Source organism: Microcaecilia unicolor, chromosome 4 (assembly GCF_901765095.1).
Source record: "Microcaecilia unicolor chromosome 4, aMicUni1.1, whole genome shotgun sequence".
Taxonomy (NCBI): domain Eukaryota; kingdom Metazoa; phylum Chordata; class Amphibia; order Gymnophiona; family Siphonopidae; genus Microcaecilia; species Microcaecilia unicolor.
Genome location: NC_044034.1, coordinates 320128612 through 320154348, shown reverse-complemented (window position 1 = coordinate 320154348; position 25737 = coordinate 320128612). Strand labels below are relative to the sequence as shown.

General features: G+C 44.4%; 1 protein-coding gene across 1 annotated transcript in view; it reads left to right on the top strand.

The window, feature by feature from the left end:
• Positions 1-25737, top strand: part of LOC115469725 (disintegrin and metalloproteinase domain-containing protein 9-like) — a 247157-nt gene that overhangs the window by 38637 nt on the left and 182783 nt on the right. Inside the window, exon 5 of the mRNA XM_030202513.1 lies at positions 11924-12000. Coding sequence (XP_030058373.1) covers positions 11924-12000 — 77 coding nt within the window. The remainder of the gene's footprint in view (positions 1-11923; positions 12001-25737) is intronic.

Below are 25737 nucleotides of genomic sequence, written 5' to 3'. Positions count from 1 at the left end.
ATATTCGTCTAATTCATTATTCCACATTGATCATCTGGTTGGCTTCTTCAAGGCCAATACTTATAGAAATAATACATCTGATTACATTCTTTCTTTTTAAAAAACCAGAAGTTATTTAACAATACATATACTTAAGTCTCTAAATCAAATCCCACTGATTAAAGTAATCCCAGTTTTCACAGGCTTCACTCCTTTTAAAGTAATAATTTGAGGAAATATTTCTGAGGAAAACTTTAGGAGTCATACCCGGAACTCTGGGAAAAACAATAATCTCGATATTAATCATCTATAATATTCATTTTATTATTCAAAATTTCTGGTCTATTATCATAACCACTTCTTGCTCATGTAGAATCATTTGTTATATCAATTTTTTACTCTCTAAGAGTTCAGTTGAATTGTCCATGTAACTCTCTAATAAAATTATATCTGAAACAAAATTATTTACTGCCACCGTTAGGTCCCGAAGCGCCTTCCAGATGGTATTCAATGTAACCTCCACGGGAGCCAAAAACTCCAAGTTGATTTCTCATAGGTGTTTAGGAGTGGTTCCGCCGATTCTGGTTCTGCTGTAAACGTCCTCTGTTTCAGCATATACCTCTAACTCACTGCTCCACTCCTTTGGACATGGTGGTTGAATAATTCGGGAGCGATGGAGTTTTTTCCAGGTCCAAGAGCATCGACGCTCCTTCGCCGGCGCTAATCAAAGGACTTGCCAACCCTTTCATCTGTGGGCAGTTCGTCACGCAGCGGTCCCGCACTTGCTGCTCAGGGGATAAAATGCTGGCCATCGGCGGCTGACCGCCGGTTGTCCCCTTCCTCTCAGTTAAGGTAACTGCAATTGCAGAGAGGAAATTTACGTAAAGAAGACGAAACTTCAGAGGGCAGCTGGGCCGTTGGGCATACGAACTTCAGGTCACCATCTTACCACTCTCCCAATTTGGGACACTCTTTGTCTGGTTTCTCCTCAGAGGCCTGTCTGATATGGGTAACCCTTCAGTATAGCCTTCTAAGTCATTGAAACACACAAGCCCCTCCACCTCTACAAGGTGGTGTCCCTTCGGAGGGGCTCTGATTTGTTTTAAATTTACTACTTTGTAGCTTCATTGTGTGCCCTCTAGTCCTAGTATGGAAAGCGTAAACAAGCGATGCACTTCTACCCGTTCCACTCCACTCAATATTTTATAGATCTCTATCACTTCTCCCCTCAGCCTTCCTTTCTCCAAGCTGAAGAGCTCTAGCTGCTTTAGCCTTTCCTCAAAGGGAAGTCATCCCATCCCCTTTATCATTTTCGTCGCCCTTCTCTGTACCTTTTCTAATTCCACTATATCTTTTTTTGAGATGTGGTGACCAGAATTGCACACCATATTCAAGGTGCGGTCGCACAATGGAACGATACAAAGGCATTATAACATCCTTATTTTTTGTTTTGCATTCCTTTCCTAATAATACCTAACATTCTATTTGCTTTCTTAGCCAACACAGCACACTGAGCAGAGGATTTCAATGAATCATCAACAATGATGCCTAGATCACTTTCCTGGTTGGTGACTCCTAATGTGGAACCTTGCATCACATAGCTATAGCTCGGGTTCCTCTTTCCCACATGCATCATTTTGCACTTGCTTACATTAAACGTCATCTGCCATTTGGATGCCCAGTCTCGTGAGGTCCTCTTGTAATTTTTCACAATCCTCTTGCAATTTAACAGCAGTGAATAACTTTGTGTCGTCAACAAATTGAATTACCTCACTAGTTACTCCCATCTCTAGATCATTTATAAATGTGTTAAAAAGCAGTGGTCCCAGCACAGACCCCTGCGGAACACCACTATCTACCCTTCTCTACTGAGTATAATGACCATTTAATCCTACTCTCTGTTTTCTATCTTTTAACCAGTTTTTAATCCACAATAGAACACTATTTCCTATCCTATGACTCTCCAATTTCCTCTGGAGTCTTTCATGAAGTACTTTGTCAAATGCCTTTTGAAAATCCAGACACAAAATATCGACTAGCTCACCTTTATCCACGTTTGTTCACCTTTTCAAAGAAATGTATTAGATTGGTGAGGCAAGATTTCCCTTCACTAAATCCATGTTGGCTTTGTCTCATTAATACATTCTTTTGAAAATGCTCTGTAATACTGTTCTTAACATTTTGCTCAGCACCAACGTCAGGCTAACCGGTCTATAATTTCCCGGATCTCTGGAACCGTTTAAAAAAAATCTTAAATGATTGGACACCCTTCAGCTTTCTGGTACCATGCTTGATTTTAAAGATATATTACATATTACTAACAATAGTTCTGCAAGTTCATTTTCAAGTCTACTAGTACTCTGGGATGAATACCGTCCGGTCCAGGTGATTTGCTATTCTTCAATTGTCAAATTGTGCTATTACATCATCCAGGTTTATAGAAATTTCATTCACTTTCTCTGACTTGTCAGCTTGAATATCATTTTTGGCACTGTTATCCTCTCCCAAATCTTCCTCTGTGAAGACCAAAGGAAAGATTTAATCTCTCCACGATGACTTTGTCTTCCCTTAGTGTCCCTTTTATCCCTCGGTCATCTAGCGGTCCAACTGATTCTTTTGCCAGATTCTTGCTTTATGTACCTAAAAAAAAGTTTTTACTATGCGTTTTTGCCTCCAACGCAATCTTTTTTACAAAGTCCCTCTTTGCCTTCCTTGTCAGCACTGTGCATTTGATTTGCCATTCCTTATGTTACATAAGTACGTAAGTATTGTCATACTGGGACAGACCAAAGGTCCATCAAGTCCAGCATCCCTTTTTCCAATAGTGGCCAATCCAGGTCACAAATACCTAGCAAGATCCCAAAAAAGTACAAAACATTTTATTCTGCTTATCCCAGAAATAAGCAGTGGATTTTCCCCAAGTCCATTTTAATAATGGTCTATGGACTTTTCCTTTAGGAAGCCGTCCAAACCTTTTTTTAAACTCTTCTAAGCTAACCGCCTTTACCACATTCTTCAGCAATGAATGTCAGAGTTTAATTACACATTGAGTGAAGAAACATTTTCCCTGATTCGTTTTAAATTTACTACTTTGTAGCATCATTGCATGTCCCTTAGTCCTAGTATTTCTGGAAAGAGTAAACAGAAGCTTCACATCTACCTGTTCCACTCCACTCATTATTTTATAGACCTCTGTCCTATCTCCCCTCAGCCGTCTCTTCTCCAAGCTGAAGCGCCCTAGCCACTTTAGCCTTTCCTCATAGGGAAGTCGTCCCACCCCCTTTATCATTTTTGTCGCCCTTCTCTGCACCTTTTCTAATTCCACTATATCTTTTTTGAGATGTGGTGACCAGAATTGAACACAATATTCAAGGTGCGGTTGCACCATGGAGCAATTACAAAGGCAATATAACGTCATCATTTTTGTTTTCCATTCCTTTCCTAATAATACCTAAGATTCTATTTGCTTTCTTAGCCGCAGCAGCACACTGAGCATAAGGTTTCAACATTATCGTCAATGACGACAACACCTGGTCCTACAGACCAGTAGCCTCAAACAGTGAAAAGTCTAATAACACAGCAACTAATGGAATACTTGACAAAATTCTCAATTCTTCATAAATCCCAGTCAAGTTTCAGACCACAACACAGCACTGGAACGTTCATAACCACCTTGATAACAAAATTCAGAAGCATGATATTCCAAGGACAAAACATATTACTACTACAATTCGACATGTCAAGTGCGTTCAACCTAGTAGACCACACCATACTAATGACACTGCTCGACAACATAGGAATCAGCGGTGCAGTGGCAACATGGTTCAGTGGCTTCCTAAAGACCATATCCTACATTGTAAAGATGTCCAACCAAACATCAGCCTCATGGACAAGGATCACCAATTTCACCAATACTGTTCAATGTAATGATGGTGCCACTTGGAAAAAATCTGAAATTAATGGGTTTCAACCCATTTATGTATGCAGATGATGTCACCATCTTCATACCTTTTCAAAACAATATCACAAACATGCCGGACAAAATAAAAAAAAAAAGGACTGGACCTCACAGAAGAATGGGCAACAACTTTCAAACTCAAACTGAACAGAAACAAAACCAAATTCCCAGTACTATCCAGCCCATTATCCTACCAAAAATTCACAATCAACCAACAAACATACCACATCGAAACACAACTTAAAATACTAGAAATCATTTTCAACAAACACCTAACACTGGACAATCAATATCAGCAGTAACATCAAAATGCTTCAGAACACTATGGAAACTGAGAAGAATAGACAATCTTTCCAGATACTGGTCCAATCAATGATACTATCACAACTAGACTACTGCAATGCAGCATATGTAGGGTGCAAGGAAAACACACTAAAATTCCTGCAAACAGTCCAAAACATGGCAGCAAGACTGATTTTCAAGAAATCAAAATATGAAAGAGTAACCCCACTACTTGAAATTATTATTATTATTGTTACATTTGTACCCCACATTTTCCCACCTATTTACATTGGCTATTGGTCAAGGCAAGAATATTTTCAAAGTGAGTTCCCTAATCTTATTTATTATTATTATTTTATGTTTCAACAGTTTTATTGATGACACCCATAATGTACATGACTTGTGAGACAATTCAAGTTCTGAACATCTGATACAAATAAACGATACAGCATTATCTGTCATCAAATTTTTACATTGTGTAGTAACCTTCCCAACTCCCCCCCCCCCCATTCCCTCCCTCCCCCCACGTCTTCACCATACAGATAAAGGAGAAACAACCAATTGAAGAATAACCTCTTATCGGAAACATACCAGAGACCACTCCCCTTCTGCTGCTGCAAGAGTCATGATTTATTTTATCCAACACTGGACCTGCAGTCCCCAGATGGTCGGGTTAGCCCCCCTTCCTGGGGTTCAAGATGGGGAGCCTGTGCTCTGATGACCCCCCATCCCCCCACCCCAACGTATTCTCTTAGCCAAACCTGGTACATTATATTATATTAACTCCCCTCCCCCCCTCCCTATCCCCTTCTGCCTGAGTGTTCAATGAACCCACTAATTCTTTAATCACATTCTTACTTAAGTGACACAAGTTGTTGAGGTGTGGCCCTTTAGCGCGCTGAGTTTATTAAGAATGTAACTTCGTGCCTTGGGGGACATCACATTGATTAAGCAGAGCATCCTGAAGCTCCAGCAAAAGTAATGTATGCAAACGATTACGCCACTGCCAAAAAGAGGGGGCTTTCTCCAATGTCCAATTCACCAGGATACACTTCATACCAACCACAGATGCCTTATGGACAAGTGCATTTTGGTAAACTGTTCCCCCCTCCACCGGACTTTGGCAACCCAGCAAAATGCTTTTTGGCAAACGCCTAATCCGGGAGCCTCCAACTCTCTCCAAAAACCTTAGTATCCGTTTCCACAAAGCCTCGATTGCAGGGCATTGCCAAAAAGCATGGTAAAAATCACTTTGGTACGCCCCACATCTCTTACATTGAGCCGATTCTAAATATCCCATCCGGTGTAAACGTGACTGTGATGTGTATGCTCTGTAAATTACTCTAGACTGACATTCCCGAAGCTCCATACTTCTAGTCCATTTCCCCACCCCTCTCAACCCCCGTAGTAAGTCCCGGGTTGAGACCTCCGACTGAGTGTCTTCTGCCCACCTAGCAGCCACTTTTCTTAAATCTCTCTGTGGTCGTATAACTAACAGACGCTTATATAGCATGGAGATGGAAACAGGATCTCCTGATGGAACCTCTAAAAGCTCTTCCAGCTTGGTGGCCACATCAACACCTAGCGTCAGCTTGGGCAAAGACGCTACATAGTGTCGCACCTGCTCATATGCAAATCTTGAGCTCCAATCTGTAGAGTTTAAACCAAGATCCTCCATCTTTTTGATTGCTCCAGAAGGCTCCAGTACCTGATGTAAAAATACTATCCCCTTCTCTCCCCATGCCCTCAAACCAAGATTTTCAGTGCCTGGACGGAAGGCGTCATTTCCTTGCAGGGGGAGAAGTCTACTACACCCACCATCAAAGGCCCAAATCTTCGCCAGATCCCTCCATAGCGCCCTCAATGGTCCTATCAAAACGCTAGATCTAACATGTGCCTCCAGTTCTTTCCCCCTTGCATGTAACATATAAAAGCTGTGCCTTGGTCTGCACAACTCCTTTTCCATGGTTACCGGAGTATATGCCTCTGTTTGCTGGTACCAGTCCCCCAAGTGACGTATTAAGCAAGCTATATTATAAAGTTTAATATCAGGGACTCCAAACCCCCCATCTCTCCCTTGCCCCATGAGATGCTCAAACTTAATCTGAGGTCTCTTCTTAGCCCAGAAAAACTTAGAAAGCATACTATGTAATGCATTTACGTCTTTTTGTTTAAGGTAAATCGGTATTGTTTGCAGGAAATATAACCATTTAGGGAACAGCACCATATTAAACAATGCAATGCGTCCCATCAAAGACAATGGTAACCCTTCCCATCTCCTAAGAGTCTCTCTGGTACTAGTTAGTAAGTGCGCAATGTTTGCCTCCCCAAGTTGTCTAGGGTCTTTAGTAAGTTGAATTCCTAAGTATTTAAAGGCCGTTCCCGCTCTTCTAAATGGACAATTTAATCTCACCCACTGATCTTCCCTCATATTAAGGGTCATAACCTCCGATTTCTCTAGATTAAGCCGAAATCCAGAGAAGTCCCCAAACTCCGCAAAAAGCTCCATCAATGAAGGCAGCGAAACCTGGGGATCTTCCAGGACCACTAACAGATCATCTGCAAAGGCCGAGATCTTAAAAGAGTCTCCCCCTATCTGTACTCCTCTCACCTCTCCCGTCCGCTTGATGTCCCTAATAAGGGGATCCATTACCAATATAAAGAGAAGTGGTGAGAGGGGGCATCCCTGCCTAGTTCCGCGGGCTATCTCAAACGGGGCCGAGGCCCTTCCATTCACCCAAACCTCAGCTGTCGCTCCGTGATATAATGTTTTTATTGCATCATGGAAGAACCCCTCCAAACCATATGCCCGCAGGATAGCAAACATAAAATCCCATTTGACATGGTCAAAAGCCTTTTCGGCATCAAAGCTAACTATTAAAGCAGGGGTTTCCTGATGATGTATTTTCTCTAGAGCCCCCAAAACCTGTCTCATGTTACGCACCACTGTTCTACCCCGGACAAAGCCCACCTGTGACTCCTCCACCACCTGAGGCAAAATCTTTGCCAATCTGTTTGCCAGAATTTTTGCAAACAACTTTGTCTCAAAAGGTAACAGAGAAATAGGCCTATATGAACCTGCACTCAAGGGGTCTCGTCCTGGCTTTAACAAAACCACTATTTGGGCCCTCCTCAATGAATCTGGTAGGGCGCCTATCTGTATATAACGATTAAATACCACCGTAAGGCATGATGTTATTCCATCCGCAAGAATTTTGTAAAATTCAGCAGACAGCCCGTCTCCCCCAGGCACCTTAAACAGAGGGCTATTTCGGATACCCCAGCTCACCTCATCTTCTGTTATATCCCCCTTGAGGCTTTCTTGGTGAAGCTCCGTAATTTTAGGGAGTGATTGTCCTGCTATATACCATTCCGCCTGGAGTCCCTGTTCCTCTGGCGCCGAATACAACGTCTCGTAAAATTGTCTAAAGACTTCATTTATTCCCTCTGACGTATGCTGCAATCCTCCTTTTGTATCCCTTATCTGAGAAACAAAACGTGACCCTCCCACCTGTTGCACTAACCGGGCCAGCAGCTTCCCTTGTCTATTAGCGTGCTTATATAATTGATATCGGAAGTATTGGATAGATTTTTTGGTTTTCGCGTGTATTAATTGATTTAAAGCAGCCTGGGCTTCTAATAACTGCGATTTATGTATGCTCGAGGGCTGCGCTCCAAACCTCTGTCGTGCCTTCCCCACTATCTTCCCCAATTTGAGAATCTCCGCATCCCTAGCTTTTTTCTTATAGGAGTAATAGGAAATAATGGCGCCTCTCAGCACGGCTTTAGCTGCCTCCCAAAACAATACCGGATCCCTTTGGTAAGTGACTTTATTAAACTCTGTGTACTCACGCCACTGAGCTTGTAAAAAGGGAGAGAATTGGCCATCATAATAAAGTTCCCTAGGAAATCGCCATCGAGCTCTTTGTGTACTCTCCTTCCCGCAAGAGAAGGAAATCCACACAAATGCGTGGTCCGACACCTGGGTCGGACCTATCTCCACTTGTTCCAGCGATGTGACTGTACAAGATGAAATCAAGATATAGTCAATACGCGAAAGCGTATCATGTGCTCTCGATAGGTGGGTATAGTCCCTCTCCCCCGGGTGAAACAAGCGCCACGCATCTACCATATCCAGCAAAGAACAAAGCTTTGGGACTCCTTTTCTCATATTCACTGGACCTACTCTAGAAGAACCCGTACTGTCCATTAGCGGGTCAAACACCGAGTTAAAGTCGCCCCCCATAATTATGGGCATCTGATCAAAGGAATTCACCCGGTTCACTATAGTTTGGTAAAACTTTCTATCATACTGATTTGGCGCATATACATTTACCAGCAGCAGGAGTTGATTATGCACTTGAACCTCTGCCATAACATATCTACCTTTCGGGTCCATAACCACCCTCTTCTTAACCACAGGGAGCCCCTTGCGGAAAAGTACAATAACTCCTGCTTTTCTATTGGTCGTTGGACTGTCCACATAATCTCCCACCCACCATCTACATTGTTTTTTGTGTTCCTGCCCCGTTAAGTGTGTCTCCTGTAACATTGCTATGTCAGTTTTTTGTCTGTTCAAGGTTTGCAAAATCTTACTTCTCTTTATCGGGGAGGTCACGCCTCCCACATTCCAAGAAACCACCTTAACCATTTTCTGGTAAAAGTATGCTAGTAATGCAGTTATTTGTAATGTAAGAGAGAAGGTGTCCCAGCCACCACCTCCCCCCACTCTTGTCTTCCCCATCAGCATATCCCCAGGTCCCTTTGTCACTTACTACACCTCGTTCACTCAGGCAGACTTCCCCCCCTTCCCCCCACCCTAGCCCTCTATCCCGCCTCTGTTCCCTCCCCCACTCCCTCGAGTTCTCCAAGGAACTCATCACGTATAGGTGCACTAGCCCCTACCCAAAATAATACCTTTCCCTCATTTTAGGGGGATCCCACCTTTAAGTTTTCAAATCTGTTCTCCCCTTCCCATAGCCAAACAATAATTAATATATTTGTTAACATCTTGTTATAATTACAGATTACAGTTGATCTTAGCAGACTGTTAGCTACTTTGACATATCAGAATTATAGCTGGCTCTATCAGAAACTCTGAAAAGTAGAATCTTCTTTTAATCAGTCATTCCAACTTCAGGTCCCAAATATCTTTTGCCTGAGTCCCGTCCCTCCAGGATACCTTTCAATCAGTCTCTCCCTGTGTCAGGCTTTGGATAAAGACAGAAGCTGCCGACACGCTTTCAAAAAACTTTACTGTACCTCCATGATGTACTCTCAGCTTTGCAGGGTATATCAGGGCAAACCTGATCTTCTTCTCATAAAGTTGTGTACACACTGGTGCAAACTCCTTCCTCGCTGTTGCCACTCTCGAGGAGTAATCCTGAAAGCAGAGGATTCGTTGACCCTCATGTGTAAGTTCTCCTCCTGCTCGCACTGCTTGCAAAATAGCCTGTTTGTGCCCATAATTGAGGATTTTCAAAATCACCGCTCTAGGCCGCGCTGCTCCTTGTCTCTTTGGCCCCAGTCGGTGTGCTCTCTCGATCCTCAAGGGGCCTGGCATATTATTCATTTTCAGCGTGGTTGGAAGCCAAGTCTCAAGGAAACTGCTCAACTCTGACTCAGGAATCTGTTCCGATAAACCGATCAGACGCAGATTATTTCGCCTGGATCGGTTCTCTAAATCATCGATTTTATTTTCCAGGTCTAATATCCTTTTCTGCAAGGCTTCCACCGGCTGCACCTCAGACACCATGCGGTCCTCGATGTCGCTAATCCTTTGTTGGACATGGTCCAAGTCCAGATGGAAACCGTCTAGGCGTTCGTGAGCCGAGTCAGCCCTATCATATATGGCTTGCAATTTTTTGTCCAGGGCTGCCTCAACTGCGGCCGTTACTTCCGCCGTAATTTCGGCTGTCCATGCCGAGCAGACGCTGGATCCCGGCGATTGCGGAGCGGCCACCATCTTAGGTTCCGCGGCCCTGCTTTTTTCTTTTTTTTGAGGTTTCGCCGCCATCCCGCTTTCTCCAATCGCCACCGCCAGCTAAAGCGCTGCACCCGGATCAGCTTTGTAAGTCCTTTAGGGTTGAATCCTTCAGATCCCCAATGAAGTCAGGTAATTGTTAAAGATGCGGGGGACTAGCAGGAGCTCAGCACACACGAGTCCTCACTCCTGCATCGCACCACGTGCTCTTATTATTATTATTTATTGCATTTGTATCCCACATTCCCCCACCTATTTGCAGGTTCAATGTGGCTTACATAGATTTGTTGACATTGAGGCATATTTTCAAAGCACTTAGTCTCCCAAAGTTCCATAGGTTTCTATGGAACTTTGGAAGGCTAAGTGCTTTGAAAATGAGCCCCATTGTCATTTCAGGATACTATTTGGAATGACACCCGAATATATGCTTAACATGATTGAACTCAAGAAATGCCATCCCAGAAAACAGGAACTATCTACTCCTTCATCTACCCAATTGCAAAAACACCATCTACAAAACTATCTACACAGCAAGATTTAGCTACCTCGGTTCTAAATGGTAGAACTGGATACCAAAAACCATAAGAAGCATCACAAATCTCCAATTCAGAGAAGAAATGAAAACCTACTTCTTCAAATCACAAAGATATCATCACCTTCCTTTCAAATCTACCTCAAAAACTATATGAATGAATGTCACCAAAACTCTACAATTGAACACAAAAGCTACCACTACCTTTTCCACTTCAAATCTATCTCTTGAAAAACTCTATGAACAGCCACACAAACTATAGATGCCCTCTCCACATTGCACAACTCTATTGTAACTCCACCAAAATGTAAATTGTAAGCCACTTTGAACTGAAACTTGTTTTTCGATAATAGTGGGATACAAGAATGCATAATTAAATTCCATGCTTTGGACAGGCTGTTTGTTCTATTCAGAGGTTCAAAGAAGGGGACAGGTGTTAAATCTATTGTATGCTGGATCAAAGAGGCAATTACTTCAGCATACATTCTTGCAGGGAAAGAGGTCCCTACTAGTTCAAAGGTTCATTCCACATGGGGTGTGGCTACCTCTTGGGCTGTGCAACAACGTAGTCTTCACTTCATATATTTGTGAAACATTACAGGCTAGATGTAGTGGCAAGAGCAGAAGCCTACTTTGGTGCTTTTGTGATCTCAGTGATGGTGTCTCAATCTCCCAACTTAATGACTGTTTTGATATGTCCCATATGTTTTTGGACTGGTCTGGTGCTGATGCTAAGGAAGGAGAAATTAGGTCATTCCTGTTATTTTTCTTTTAGTCTTACCAGTCCAGTCCACTTCCTATCTTTATTTCTGGTTATGAAGAAAATTATTAGTACCAGTTCTTCTCTATCTTGAAATTGAGGCTCGTCCTATTTATGAGTGCCAAAACATGTTTTATATTTTTCCCTGTTGTGTTTCAATTGGGGAATTAAGAAGGATGACACGTTATGTTATTTTTTAGCATTTTAGGGGAAATTCCACTGCTTTAACAAAATACTGAACTGGTACAACTGCACAGTGCCCTTATGGGGCAGAGCTCACAATTTTGTATTTCTATTTTGAAGTACACAATGCCCATAGGTTTTTGGACTGGTCTGGTGCAACTAAAGGAAGGAAAATTAGTAGGTAAAACCTAATTTTTCCTCATCAGATAAGAACTAATTTCTCCTTATTTTTCCTTCATTTTTCAGAATGATTGCTACTACCAAGGATATATTGTAGATATACCCAGTTCAGTTGTGACACTCAGGACATGTTCTGGAATTAGGTATTTGCATTAATTTATGTTCAGATATTTTGTAATTTAGTTTTCTAGCTACACACTAGTATTAAATGTACTCAAGCAGGACTAGTTGACAAAAGTGTTTTTCATTCTTTCTGCTTTCCTCAGTGGTGGTACTTCCAATGAATATTTATTGTGAACTTTGTAAAATCACCCAAATTTACATTTACAGCTTTATACCACTATTATTTCTGCAACATACGAGTTGGGAATTTTGTCAAAGAAATCATTGCTTGTTTTGAAACTAGTGATCTTTCTACTTCTGGTGAGCTATAAAATGAAGTATCTATACATAAAATTATAGGTAGAATTATCTTAAATAATATATTGCATTGAAGAAAACACCTGAAAGAGATTTGTGTTGGTTTCCACGGTTCTTACAAAGTTGCCCATGCCATATTATGATAAACATAAGCTCCTGAATATGTGGGGTCAGATATTCAAATAATTTATGCTCTAGAATTTTACTCATAAATTGGCCTCTTTGAAAATTCACTTGGGCTGAGTGTGTAAATTTTTACTCAAAATGTTACTGAATGCTTACATTTAGGAGCATAAAAATGGGTGGCAACAGGGTTGGATTTAGGGTGGGGAAAAGAAGTTAGGACTTTAGCACTGATTTTCAACACTAGGCTCATAAATTAGTTTCATAAATCTAGGTAAATGAAAGGCAGGCTTAAATTTATGAGCATAACTTTTAAGCTCCTAAATGAATGAATTTTCAACTGTAAGGTTATGCTTCTAAGTGCAACTAAAAATAGAGCACAAATTTAGGAGGCTAACAGGAGCATAAATGTACAAGCTCAGTAGTATCTGAATATCTTGCCCATAGTTCTTTACCAGACCCCCCCTCTCTTCCTCAAATATCACAAGCAAATGGTCTTCATTGAATATTTGTGTTTTCTTTTTAATCTTAGGGATTTGTCAGTTATAGCATATATTTACAGAAATAAAGGCAAAACAGAAAAAGCATAGATAAAGAAAAATGCACACACAAAAAAAGAATAAGTGGTATGCTGTCATTGTTGCACATTAATCAGGCCCATATCCAATAAAAACACTACGTTTCTCTGGTAATTGATTAAACATTGGTCTATAAAAGGTATTGCAGTAACCTTTTGTAACTTTCTTTGCCTTGAGCAGCCAGTCACTTTACTATTGTTGCCTTTTGCACATCTAGGGAGCAATTCTATAAAGGTCGCCCAAATTTGGATGTTAAAATGCAGGGTGCTGAGCGTGAATTCTTTAACCGCATTTGGGCACCTAGATTCCATTATAGAATTGATTTCGCCGGAGCTGTGTTCCGTTCCATGTCATCGAAGAGTCCCAGTGGCTTCAAACATTGTACTTGATTCAACTGGACCATCTCAGGCACAGATACCCATTTCTGGTGTATTCAGTGCCTTGGGCCAGACAATAGCCCGGTGAGTTGTCTCCTCTGTCTTCGTATGAAAAAGAGGACACAAATTACTCGAGAGGCTCAGAGAGAACAAAATGGAGCCCAGTCCGGTTCTTCGACATTGGCATCAGCATCGAGGTCGGCGGAGTCGACGTCAACATCGAGAGAGTCATTGGCATCGGGAGTGCAGGAAGGAATGGCTGCTTAGAGACCCCGACACACTGAGAGCAGTGAGGCATCGAGTGGGTCTCCACCTGTCTCGAGGCCTCCTGCTGTGCAGGCCTCCCGGAAGCGACCATTGTCGGACCTGACCCCGAGGCATCGTGAGGATTCCACGTCATCCTCGGCACCGAGGAGTCTCAGTGAGGTGCATCGGGCATAGGCTAAGAAGCACCGACACTGATCTCCTTCGACTCACGGCGCCAGGAGCTCTGGGATGACTGCTCCCCCTCCATTCAAGAGGTGCCGACGCGCAATTCTCCCAGTAGCTGAGAACCTGCTCCCGCACCCCAGGAGGTTCGGCAACCTGAGCCCACACTGGCCCCAGAGCCTGTACTGATGGTGGCTCTCGACGAGCGACTCCAGGCCTTGCTTCCAGAGCTGTTGGAGGCCTTTATGCAGCGATGCGCATTGGCATCAGGGGTGCCTGCACCTACCATGCCTTCCGCTGCGGCCTCGTCTGGCCCCCAGCCCACAGTGCGGCCTCCAAAACCGGTGCCACTTGCGGTTCTGGTGTCAACTGCCACCCAGGCTGGTTCTCCGTCGATATTGGTGGAGGAAGCTTCACCGGAGTTCAGGCATGAACCTCGACGCCGTTCTCGAGACCATAGGTCCTTGAAGTCGAGGCAGGCCCGGTCTTGGGCTTCCCTGAGGGAAGTGCTATCCGACACCGAGGAGGAGTGTTCGTGTGAGTCTGAGGAGGATCCCAGGTACTTTTCCTCCGATGAGTCCTTTGGGATTCCTTCAGAACCTTCCCCTCCACCTGAGAGACTGCCTGAAAGCCTCTCTTTCACCTCGTTTGTGCGGGAAATGACTGAGGCCATACCCTTCCCAGTAGAAGTGGAGGATGAGCCCAGGGCTAAGATGCTCGATGTCCTGGACTACATCTCTCCATCTAAGGAGGCAGCGATAGCCCCCTGCATGAAGTACTGAAGGTAGTCCTCATTCGGAACTGGGCGTCCCCTCTGTCTGTCCCTGTGGTCCCCAAGAAAATTGACTCCCAGTATGTGATCCATGGGGAACCTGGGTTGGCGAGGTCTCAGTTTCCCCACAACTCCATGGTGGTGGATGCTGCTCTCAAGAGAGCCAAGAGTACTAGGGACTATGCTTCGGCTCCCCCAGGCAGAGAAGCTAGAACCTTGGACACTTTTGGTGGGAAAATGTATCAGGCCGCAATGCTCATTGCCCGTATTCAATCATGCCAGTTCTTCACGAGCATCTACTTGCGGAACTCAGTGAGGCAGCTATCTGGCTTGATTGATGCAATCCAGAGCACACCGAGCCTTTTCACCACCTGGTCAAGCAGCAGAAGACGTGTTGCAAGTTCTTGACCAGGGGCACTTATGACACTTTTGACGTGGCATCCAGAATCTATGCCCAAGGTATAGCAATGTCCAGACTCTCATGGCTGCGTGTCTCTGACCTGGACCATTTGGCTCAGCAGAGGATGGCAGATGCCCCATGCTGGGGGGATAATCTTTTCAGAGAGAAGGTAGAAGAACTGGTTGACCAGATCAAGAAGCATACCAATGCTATGTCTTCTCTCTCCTGTCGGGTGCCTTCTGCTACCACCGCCTCATCCAGGAGGTATTTTGGTGGGTCCTGAGGTACTTCTTACGCCTATGCTAGGCATAGGTATGCCCCAGTGGCTCGCCAGCCTACTCAGGCTACACCCCAGTGTGCTCGTTCTCGTCAACATTGTGCAGCTAAGGCCCCTGCTGTTCCCCAGGAAAAGCAAGGGATGAGCTTTTGACTGCCTCCAGCAGAGCATAGTCACCCTTCTAAAGGCCCATACGGTCAAACTCATTTCACCAGGGGAAGAAGGGCAGGGATTCTATTCCAGGTACTTCCTTGTGCAGAAAAAGACGTGGGGGGGGGGGGGGGGGGGGATAGGTCCCATCCTAGACCTAAGGACCCTGAACAAATTCCTGGTTCGAGAAAAGTTCAAGATGGTTTCCCTGGGCACCCTTCTTCCCATGATTCAGAAAAACAATTGGTTATGCTCTCTGGACTTAAAGGATGCATATACACACATCCTGATACTTCCAGCTCACAGGAAGTATCTTCGGTTTCAGCTGGGAACCCATCATTTTCAGTACCGCATGTTGCCTTTTGGCCTCATGTCAGCTCCCAGGGTATTTACCAAATGTCTAGCAGTAGTTTCAGTGTCGCTACACAGACTGGGAGTGCATGTGATTCTCAACGATTGGCTGGTAAAGAGTACCTCTGAGGATGATGCTCGGGAGTCCATGTGGAAGATTATTCAGGTGCTCAAGCTACTAGGGTTTGTAATAAAGTACCCCAAGTTCCATCTCTTCCCTGTCCATCAATTGGAATTCATAGGAGTCCTGCTTGATATGCAGACTGTTCAATCCTATCTCCCGGAGGCGCATGTGGACAACCTCCTGTCCCTTGCGTCTGAGGTTCAGACATCGGAGCAAGTCACAGCTCGGCAGATGTTGAGGTTGTTGGGCCTCATGGCTTCCACAGTATATGTTACACCCATGGCATGTCTTCACATGAGATCTGCTCAGTGGACCCTGGCTTCTCAGTGGTATCAAACCACGGGGAGTCTAGAAGATATCATCCGAGTGTCCCCTGAGCTGGTACGCTGTCTTCAGTGGTGGACAATTTGATCCAATCTGACCTTGGGATTTCCATTCCAAATTCCTCAGCCACAAAAAGTGCTGATGATGGATGCATCTCTCCTGGGGTGGGGGTGGGGGGCTCATGTAGATGGGCTTCACAGGAAACATCTTTAGATCAACCTCCTGGAGCTCCGAGCGATCTGGCACGCTCTAAAGGCTTTCAGAGATCGGCCGTCCAATCAAATTATCAATTCAAACAGACAATCAGGTTGCGATGTATTACACCAACAAGCAGGGGGGCACCAGATCTTGCTTTCTGTGTCAGGAAGTTGTCCAGATCTGGCTCTGGGCATGCCGCTACTTATCTGGCGGGCGTAAACAACAGTCTGGCCAACAGATTGAACAGGATAATGCAACCTCGCGAGTGGTCCCTGAAAATGGGCGTAACCTGCAACATCTTCCAAGCGTGGGGCACCCCTTCGTTGGTTCTTTTCGCCACTCAAATCAATCACAAAGTCCCTCGGTTGTTCCAGGCTTCAGGCCCACGACAGACTAGCATCAGATGCCTTTCTCCTAAATTGGGGAACAGGCTTTCTGTATGCGTATCCTCCCATACCTCTGGTGGGGAAGACTTTGTTGAAATTCAAGCAAGACCGCGGAACCATGATTCTGATTGCGCCCTACTGGACACGTCAGTTATGGTTTCCTTTTCTTCTGGAATTATCCTCCGAAGAACTGTGGAGATTGGAGTGTTTCCTGACCCTCATAACTCAGTACGAGGGATCGCTTCTGCATCCCAACCTCCAGTTTCTGGCTCTCACGGCCTGGATGTTGAGAGTCTAGAATTCGCTTTCTTGGGTCTTTCGGAGGTGGTCGCCCAGGTCTTGCTGGGTTCCAGGAAAGATTCCACTGTTACTCATTTAAATGGGGGAATTTTTTCCCTCTGGTGTGACAACAATGCCACAGATCCCCTGTCTTCTCCTACACAGACTCTGCTTGAGTACCTTCTACACTAATCAGAGTCTGGTCTCAAGACCAGCTCTGTAGGGGTTCACCTTAGTGTGTGATTAATGCTTATCATCAGCTTGTCAAAGTCCCCCTGTCAAACCTCCACCACTGTCATGGGATCTCAACGTCTTTCTCAACCAGCTGATGGAAGTTTCTTTTGAGCCACTGAATTCCTGCCATCTGAAGTACTTGACCTGGAAGATCGTCTTCTTGATGGCTGTTACTTCAGCTCGTAGGGTCAGTGAGCTTCAGGCTTTAGTAGTGAATGCATCACAACAGAGTAGTCCTCCATACACACCCTAAGTTCCTGCCGAAGGTGGTGTCAGAGTTCCATCTGAACCAGGCGATTGTCTTGCCAACATTTTTTCTCCGTCCTCTTGCCCACCCTGGTGAAACACCTTGCACACTTTGGACTGCAAGAGAGCATGGGCCTTTTATGTGGAGCAGACGAGGCCCTTCAGACAGTCCGCCCAGTTGTTTGTCTCCTTTGATCCCAACAGGAGGGGAGTCGCCATTGGTAAACACACCATTTCTAATTGGCTAGCAGATTGCATTTCCTTCGTTTATGCCACAGCTGGACTGACTTTGAGGCCATACCAAGGCTCATAATGTCAGAGCCATGGCCATGTCAGAGATTTACAATCTGAATCAGTTGACTGTCTTGTCAATATTCTTTCTCGACCTCATGCCCATCCTGGCAAGAGCAGCTTACACACCTTGAATTGCAAGAGAGCATTGGCCTACTGCATGGAGTGGGCCAGGCCCCACAGACAGTCCGCCCAACTTTTTATTTGTTTTGATCCTAACAGGATGGGGTTTGCCATCGGGAACTGTACCATTTCTAATTGGCTGGCAGATTGCATTTCCTTCACTTATGCCCAGGCTGGGCTGGCCCTAGAGGGTCATGTCATGGCTCATAATGTCAGTAGTTGGTAATCCACTTGCGGTCAGCCTCCATTGAAGAAATTTGCAAGGCTGCGGTGTCCACACATTCACGTCACACTACCGCCTTGAACAGGATAGCCGACGCGACAGTCGGTTCGAGCAGTGTTGCAGAATCTGTTTGGGGTCTAGAATCTAACTCCATCCCCCTAGGCCCATTTTATTCTGTTCCAGGCTGTACTCCTATTCAGTTTGTATGTAGTTTTCAGGTTATTCTCTGTTATGTCCTCGCCGTTGCGAGGCCCATTTGACCAATGTTTGTTGTTATTGGTGAGCCTGGATGCTAGGGATTCCCCACTTGTGAGAATCTATAAGCCTGCTTGTTCTCGGAGAAAGCGAAGATAACCTGTAGCAGGTATTCTCCGAGTACAGCAGGCTTTATATTCTCACAGTCCCTACCACCTTCCCTTGGAGTTGTCTCCTTTATTATTTTCATTTTTAGTTGTAAGAACAAAGAACATAAGAGTAGCCATACTGGGTCGGTCCATCTAGCCCAGTATCCTGTTTTCCAAACAGTGGCCAATCTAGGTCACAAGTACCTGGGAGAAACCCAAATCGTGGCAACTAAATTGAGGAATCCACATTCTTGCGTTGGGAAGGCACTCGCACATGCACAGTGGAGTGTGGCTCGTGCTCCACAAAGCTCTACTTATGATTTTCATAAGTTCTGGACCGGGCGACACGGGTTGGTGTCACCCACTTGTGAGAATATAAAACCAGCTGTCCTTGGAGAATACCTGTTACAGGTAAATATTTATTGCAGGTAACTCTGAACTGTCCAGTGTTGGCTCCTTAGTTAAATCGCTACAATGCCAGCTAGTGACATGATTGGTGGGTGGAGCTAAGCTGTTAACAGGCAGTAGTTGAAGATAAAACGGTTTCAGTTTCTGCTGGACAGGCAGGAGCACAGTTATAGTGATTCAGACCGCTTCCGGTGATGGAGTGAGAGGGGAAGACGTGTTTTCTGTCTCTCTGAGAACCCTCCCCCAACAACGCTAAAATAGCACTAAAAACAAACGAAATAACAGCGATTTGCGATCATAGGAACAGTCCTATATGGACCAATACCTCATTCGTACAGCAACAACAATGCCGGGAAAAACAGTAAAGAAAGAAACCGAACGACACCGTGGACTGAGTGAGCCCAAAATGGCGGAAAGCCCTGCGCAGATGAACTCACCTCCGGTGTTTACCCCGTCGCAACTAGCACAATTGACGGAGGCAGTAAAAACAGCTATGGCGCCCCAATATGCCCAGATATCCGAACAACTAGCAGCGGTAGAAACGTTACTGGCAGATACAACAAGGAGGACCGGGGACCTGGAAGGCCGTATAGTAGTAGCCGAGGAGGCAGAACATGCTTTGCGGGAGCGAGTGCGGGAATTGGAAAAATTAACTACAACCCAGGCTCAACAACTAGACGATCTAGAAAATAGATCACGGAGATCGAACTTGCGGATAGTGGGAATTCCTGAGACAGTACCTGACCAACTACTCCAAACACAATTAGAACGCTGGCTAAAAGAGGAATTTGCGCTGTCGGACAGCGCGGGGCCTCTCTGCCTGGAGCGCGCTCATCGATTAGGCCGAAAAGGAACTGGAAATGGCAGAGCAAGAGTAGTGATTACAAAGATCCACAACTTTGTGCACAAAACTGAAATTCTAAGAGGTGCACGCCAGAAATGGGACGCGTTGACATTTGATGGAGCAAAAATAAAAATCTTTCAGGACTACTCGATAGTACTGCAGGAACGCAGGCGAGCCTTTGGACCAATATGCACAAAATTAGCAACATTGAATAGAAGATTCATGCTCGCTTATCCGGCACAATTGAAAGTACTGCAAAATGGAAACTGGAAAATATTTCAGACACCGCAAGAAGCACAGGATGGGCTCCAAGATCAACTGAACTCTGAGGACGCTAACACATGAATCCAGTACAAAACATTTGAGGTATAGATTTGAATACCCTGAAGCAGGGAGTACAACTATAACTTAAGAGGACTTGCTGACTATTACACTATATTGAGTTAGAGGGGGAAGGCAATTAGACCTGCACAAGACTGAACACAAGAAATTGGATAATATAGAGAATAAGCGGGTTGGGGGAGGGGAACCATCACTATAAGTCTTACACCATAAGGTGGATGGGGCGGACCAAGGATTATGGGAAGAAGAAATGGGGGAGGCGGGAGGGGGGGAGGGAGGGAGGGAGGAGGGGAGAAAAACGGAAGAGAGCAGGACACAGGAGATTAAAGAGGGAGGGGGAACTATCACAGGAGCAACTAACACAATTGAAATTACAACCACAAGAAGGGAAGACAGGTAGTAAGAGCAGAAGGGAAGTAACTTCGGGGAGGGAGGGTAGGAATAGAACACCCTTATATGCGCTGAGTAGGACAAAAATCAAGGAACCCACAGATAAGAGCAGACCAATAGAGAGGAAGGCGAGGCTGGGCGCCCAAATCTCAAGTTTACTAAAGAACAACTGGTTTTTAATATGGCTAATGCTGTGCTGGGATGGCTAAGACGATCCGGTTTATATCTTGGAACGTGGGGGGCATAGCAACCCCTGTGAAAAGGTCGAAAATATTACAGGCATTGCAGAGACATAGAGCAGATGTGGCTTGTCTACAGGAGACTAGACTTTCGGAAGATGAACACTGTAAATTGAAAAGAGCTTGGGTGGGGGAAGTATTTTCTGCTTCTGCTGCAGGCAGGTCGAAGGGAGTAGCAATATTAATAAGGAAGGGAATAGCAGCTAAGGCAAAATTGCTCCAGGCAGACCCCCAGGGGCGATACGTCCTAATACGTCTTTGGCTTCAAAATAAAGAGTTCTTGGTTATATCCTTATATGGGCCTAATGATTTCTCGCCAAACTTCCTCCAAACCATAATAAAACAGTGTGCCCCGTATGCATCTCTGAAATTGTTGATATGTGGAGATTTTAACTTAGTAATGGACCCAATGATGGACACCACTAACCCAAGAGAAGCACCACAAGGGGGGAGTAGAAAGCGGGCACTCTCGACATTCATACGCACGTTAAGCCTGGTAGATACTTGGAGGGCATTACACCCAGAGACAAAAGATTATACACATTTATCTAGGGCACATGGTACCAGCTCTAGAATAGACTATATACTTCTGGACAGTTCGGCATTCTCCTGGGTACGAGGTACTGGAATAGGCCCTACAGAAATATCGGATCATGCAATGGTGTGGATGGAGATAGAGGCTTCAGAGTATTATAGGCATGGAGGGGGTTGGAGATACCTGATGTACTTACATGGAGACAAAGAATTCACCCGTTACATTAATGCTAAATGGAAGGATTATGCACGGTTTAACAAACAGCACATGAATAATCCAAAACTATACTGGATGGCCTCCAAGGCAGTGGTGCGGGGGGATATAATTGCCTTTGTACAAAGCCGTAAGAAAAAGCAAGCAAGGGCAATTTTACATCTAGAAACCCAACTTAGGAAAGCTAAACAAGTTTATATAAAAAACCCAACAGCAATAAATAAGGAACAATACTTAACGGCCCAAATTACCCTTAATACCCTAATTCACAAGCAGACTATACGATCCTTAACATATTATAAATGTAGATTACAACGATTTGGTAACAAAGCGGGCACTATATTAGCAAGGCTGCTGAAAACAGAGACCCCAGGACGGGTAATCACTGCAATACAAGACCACAAGGGGGTGACAAAAAATAAGAGTGAAGATATAGGGAAGATATTTCATACTTATTTTAGTTCCTTATATGGGGGCTTGCCGAGAAAGGACATAGGGGACTTGGAGGAATATTTAGATCAAATGGGCTTCCCCAAACTCCAGCCACAACAAATAGACATGTTAAACAGTCCTATAACAGGGACAGAATTGCAAAACACGATCAAAGCGTTAGCCATGAGCTCGGCACCTGGGCCTGACGGCTTCATGGGAGAATATTATAAGATACTATCGAAAGAAGGTTTGGAAGCCCTGGGGAAATACTTGGAACAGGTAGTAGAAGACAAAGAATTCCCCCAGTATGCCAATGATGCACTAATCACTTTGATACCTAAACCAGGCAAGGAGAGCACACAACCAGGTTCCTATCGGCCAATCTCTTTGATAAACTTAGATGTAAAGATACTGGCTCGCATTCTTGCCACCAGATTAGGACAACTCCTTCCTGATTTAATAGGGGAAGAACAAGTAGGTTTTGTGAAGAACCGACAAGCAGGGAACAATGTTAGACGACTGCTCTTGGCAATGGCAAAGAGCCAACAAGACCAGGAACCAGCTTTGGTTCTTAGTCTGGATGCTGAAAAGGCATTCGATAAGGTAGACTGGGGATACTTGTTTGGACTCTTAAACTATATGGGTATTCAAGGATGGTATGGAGATGCATTGGGGGCATTGTATAACAAACCTCGAGCAGCAGTTTTGGTAAATGGAATAAAGGGAACTTCCTTTGAGATCAAACAGGGAACCAGGCAGGGGTGCCCGCTCTCGCCCCTTTTGTTTATCCTGGCAATGGAACCACTGCTACAAGTGCTTAAAGCAGATGGAGGGGTGAGGGGGGTGCCCCTGGCAGGAGGCATAGTCAAAGCCCTCGCCTTTGCTGATGATTTATTAATAATAACCCAACAACCAGAACGGGCAATACCTAGAATATTGGAGATAGTAAGGGAGTATGGGGACCTGTCAGGGTACATATTGAACATTCAAAAATCTAGGGCTTTGGAGGTATTGCAGGGGGATGCTCTCAGACAGACACTAGCATTACCCATGGAGTGGGAGGCAGAGACAATAAAATATCTGGGTGTATTAATACCTCGAGATCTTACACAGCTATACGATCGGAACATGAGGAAACTGATGAATACAACAAAGTTAACTTTACAAATGTGGCAGGGATTCCCATTATCACTTCTGGGTCGGATAGCCCTTTATAATATGGTAACAGTGCCCAGATGGCTCTACATATTCCAGACTTTGCCTTTGTACCTGACTAAGGCTGATGAAAAATAATTAAACAAGTTTTTACAGACCTTTTTGTGGGCGCAGAAAAAACCAAGAATAGCACTGTCCACACTTCATCTATCGAGGGAATTTGGAGGCCTGGGACTATTGAACCTTCGGGAAATGACAATTGCAAGTGGCATGAGGCACTTAAATGATTGGCTAAGACGCACACAATATTTTACTCCCTCTCATCTCGAGCTGCAAGAAATAGGCCAGAGACATATCAGCTCCCTGATACATAAAAAGAATAAAGCAGAAATGAGCTTGTTAAGAGCAGCACAAATTTTGCATACTGCTCAAGCGGTGTGGAGTTGGCTCTGCAGACACCATAAATTTCGAGCTGCCACAACCCCATACCTTCCAATTTGGGGTAACCCAGAATTCCCACCTGGACAACAACATGCGGCCTTTGTACGTTGGAAGGAAAAAGGATTGGAATACATGCACCAGGCCTTAGACAAGGATGGGAAGATTAAATCATGGGAACAACTTAAAAACCAGTTTATGCTTGACTCATCAGATTGGTTTCATTATTTGCAGCTGCAACATTATAGCCGTAGTCTCCCACAGGAAACAATGACGGAAGATGTACAGGAGGAGCTGGGATCGGCCCTCTCATTGGGAGCACAACAAAAAGTGCCATTGAAATTTTACCATAGACATTTAAAGGAAATGGCAAAAGAACCAGATTTCGTGACACTATCTAAACTGTGGAGTGCGGAATTGGGAGTGGATATAACTGCAGCATTGATCCGGGAACATTTGATTGGATATCGTAAGAATACGGACCTAACGTATTATTGGGAGATGCAGTTTAAGTTTACGTTGAGAGCGTATGTCCCTCCGAGACGCGCATTTCACATGGGCATATCACCAGATGGAGCATGCCCCAAGTGTAAGGCGGAGGGAGCAACATTGGGACATATGTTCTGGAGTTGTCCACAGATTGGATCATACTGGCAGGCATTGATACGACGAGTGGCAGACATGTGGGATATACAATGGCAAGTAGAACCAATGTTGCTGTTTGGCCACCCAAAACTATCGGGAAGCCCTCCAAGAGGATGTCGAACATTTGTGTTTAAAACAATTATGGTGGCCAAGAAAACAATCCTGTTGATGTGGTTGTCAGCGGAGAGCCCTTCGGAATCTCACTGGAGAGGGCAGATGATTAACCTGTTGCGCACGGAACGGCTAAGCCTGAGAGGTCGGGGACCCCTTGTTACAAAGAACTTTTGGAATTGCTGGACCCTGTTCTGGTTGACCTTGACTCCCCAAGCCAGAGGTCAAATAATAAATATGTGAGAATTAAAGTGGACTAAGAACTAAGCGTGATGTGAAGTATAACTGTGATAGAGGGTAGGTAAGGGTGGGAGGGTAGGGGAAGGGAGGGAGGGAGAGAAGGGAAAGGGAGGGGGGAAAAGAGGGGGAAAATAAAGAACTGGAGAACAATAGATCAGTTGGGCGATAAAAGGGCAGATATCTAATATGCCATATATTTAGTTTATTTCGCTGTACAATGTATAAAGATGCATAAGTTACTGTTAAGCTGTAAAGGTTCAATAAGATGTTGATGGTGACGCAAATAAGTTACAACAGAAGCCAAAATACTGTTGAATAAGTTTATTTAAAAATTTTCTCCAATAAAAATGATTGAAACATAGTGATTCAGACCGCAAGTTATTGCATCTCTGAACTGTCTGGCATTAGCTCCTCACTTGAATCTCAGAGGTCTCTTGTTGAAGTGAGGCTGCCTGTTCTAAGACCTGGTCCCAGATCCATATAGTCGTCGTTCCAAGATCTGGTTCCTTGTCCATTTAGTCTGAAGGCTGTTTGACAGCCAACACATTTAACTGCAAGCTGTTTCATGACACACAAACTCCAATAAGTATCAAGCTCCATCCCTGGCCGCCTTCAAATCTGGGCTAAAGGCATACCTGTTTGATGCTGCTTTCAATTCCTAACTTGTCACCTGCTCGTAATCTTTATCTTGTCTCCTCTCTTCAATAGTCCCTTCCCATATGTCCTATCTGTCTGTTCTACCCTTATTCCTTGTTTGTCCTGTCTGTCTGTCCTGATTTAGATTGTAAGCTCTTTTGAGCAGGGACTGTCTTTTCTTCATGTTAAATTGTGAAGCGCTGCGTACGACTGGTAGCGCTATAGAAATTATTTATAGTAGTAGTAGTAATAATAGTTCAGAGCTGGCATGCAAGAAGTATTTGGCAGATAGACCTCCCTCCTCCACGTCTTTTGTCTTAGTTCCTTTTTAAGATGTTGGTTCCTTTATTTCAATGCTTATTATCCAAAAACAGATTATATGATTGGATATACTATGGTGCATTGCTATAAGTTAGGTGTATTATTTTTTCTTTTTAACCTGCTGAAACTAATTGACTGCATAGCTTATGTATTGAAAGACAAGTTCTGGCAGAGATGCCATCTTGACCAGAATGTGCTTCTTGGCCTGATGTGATGTCTTGCAGAGCCAAAGAAACCATAAACAACTTGGGTTCAGTTGCATCAACTAATTTTGGTTGTTTG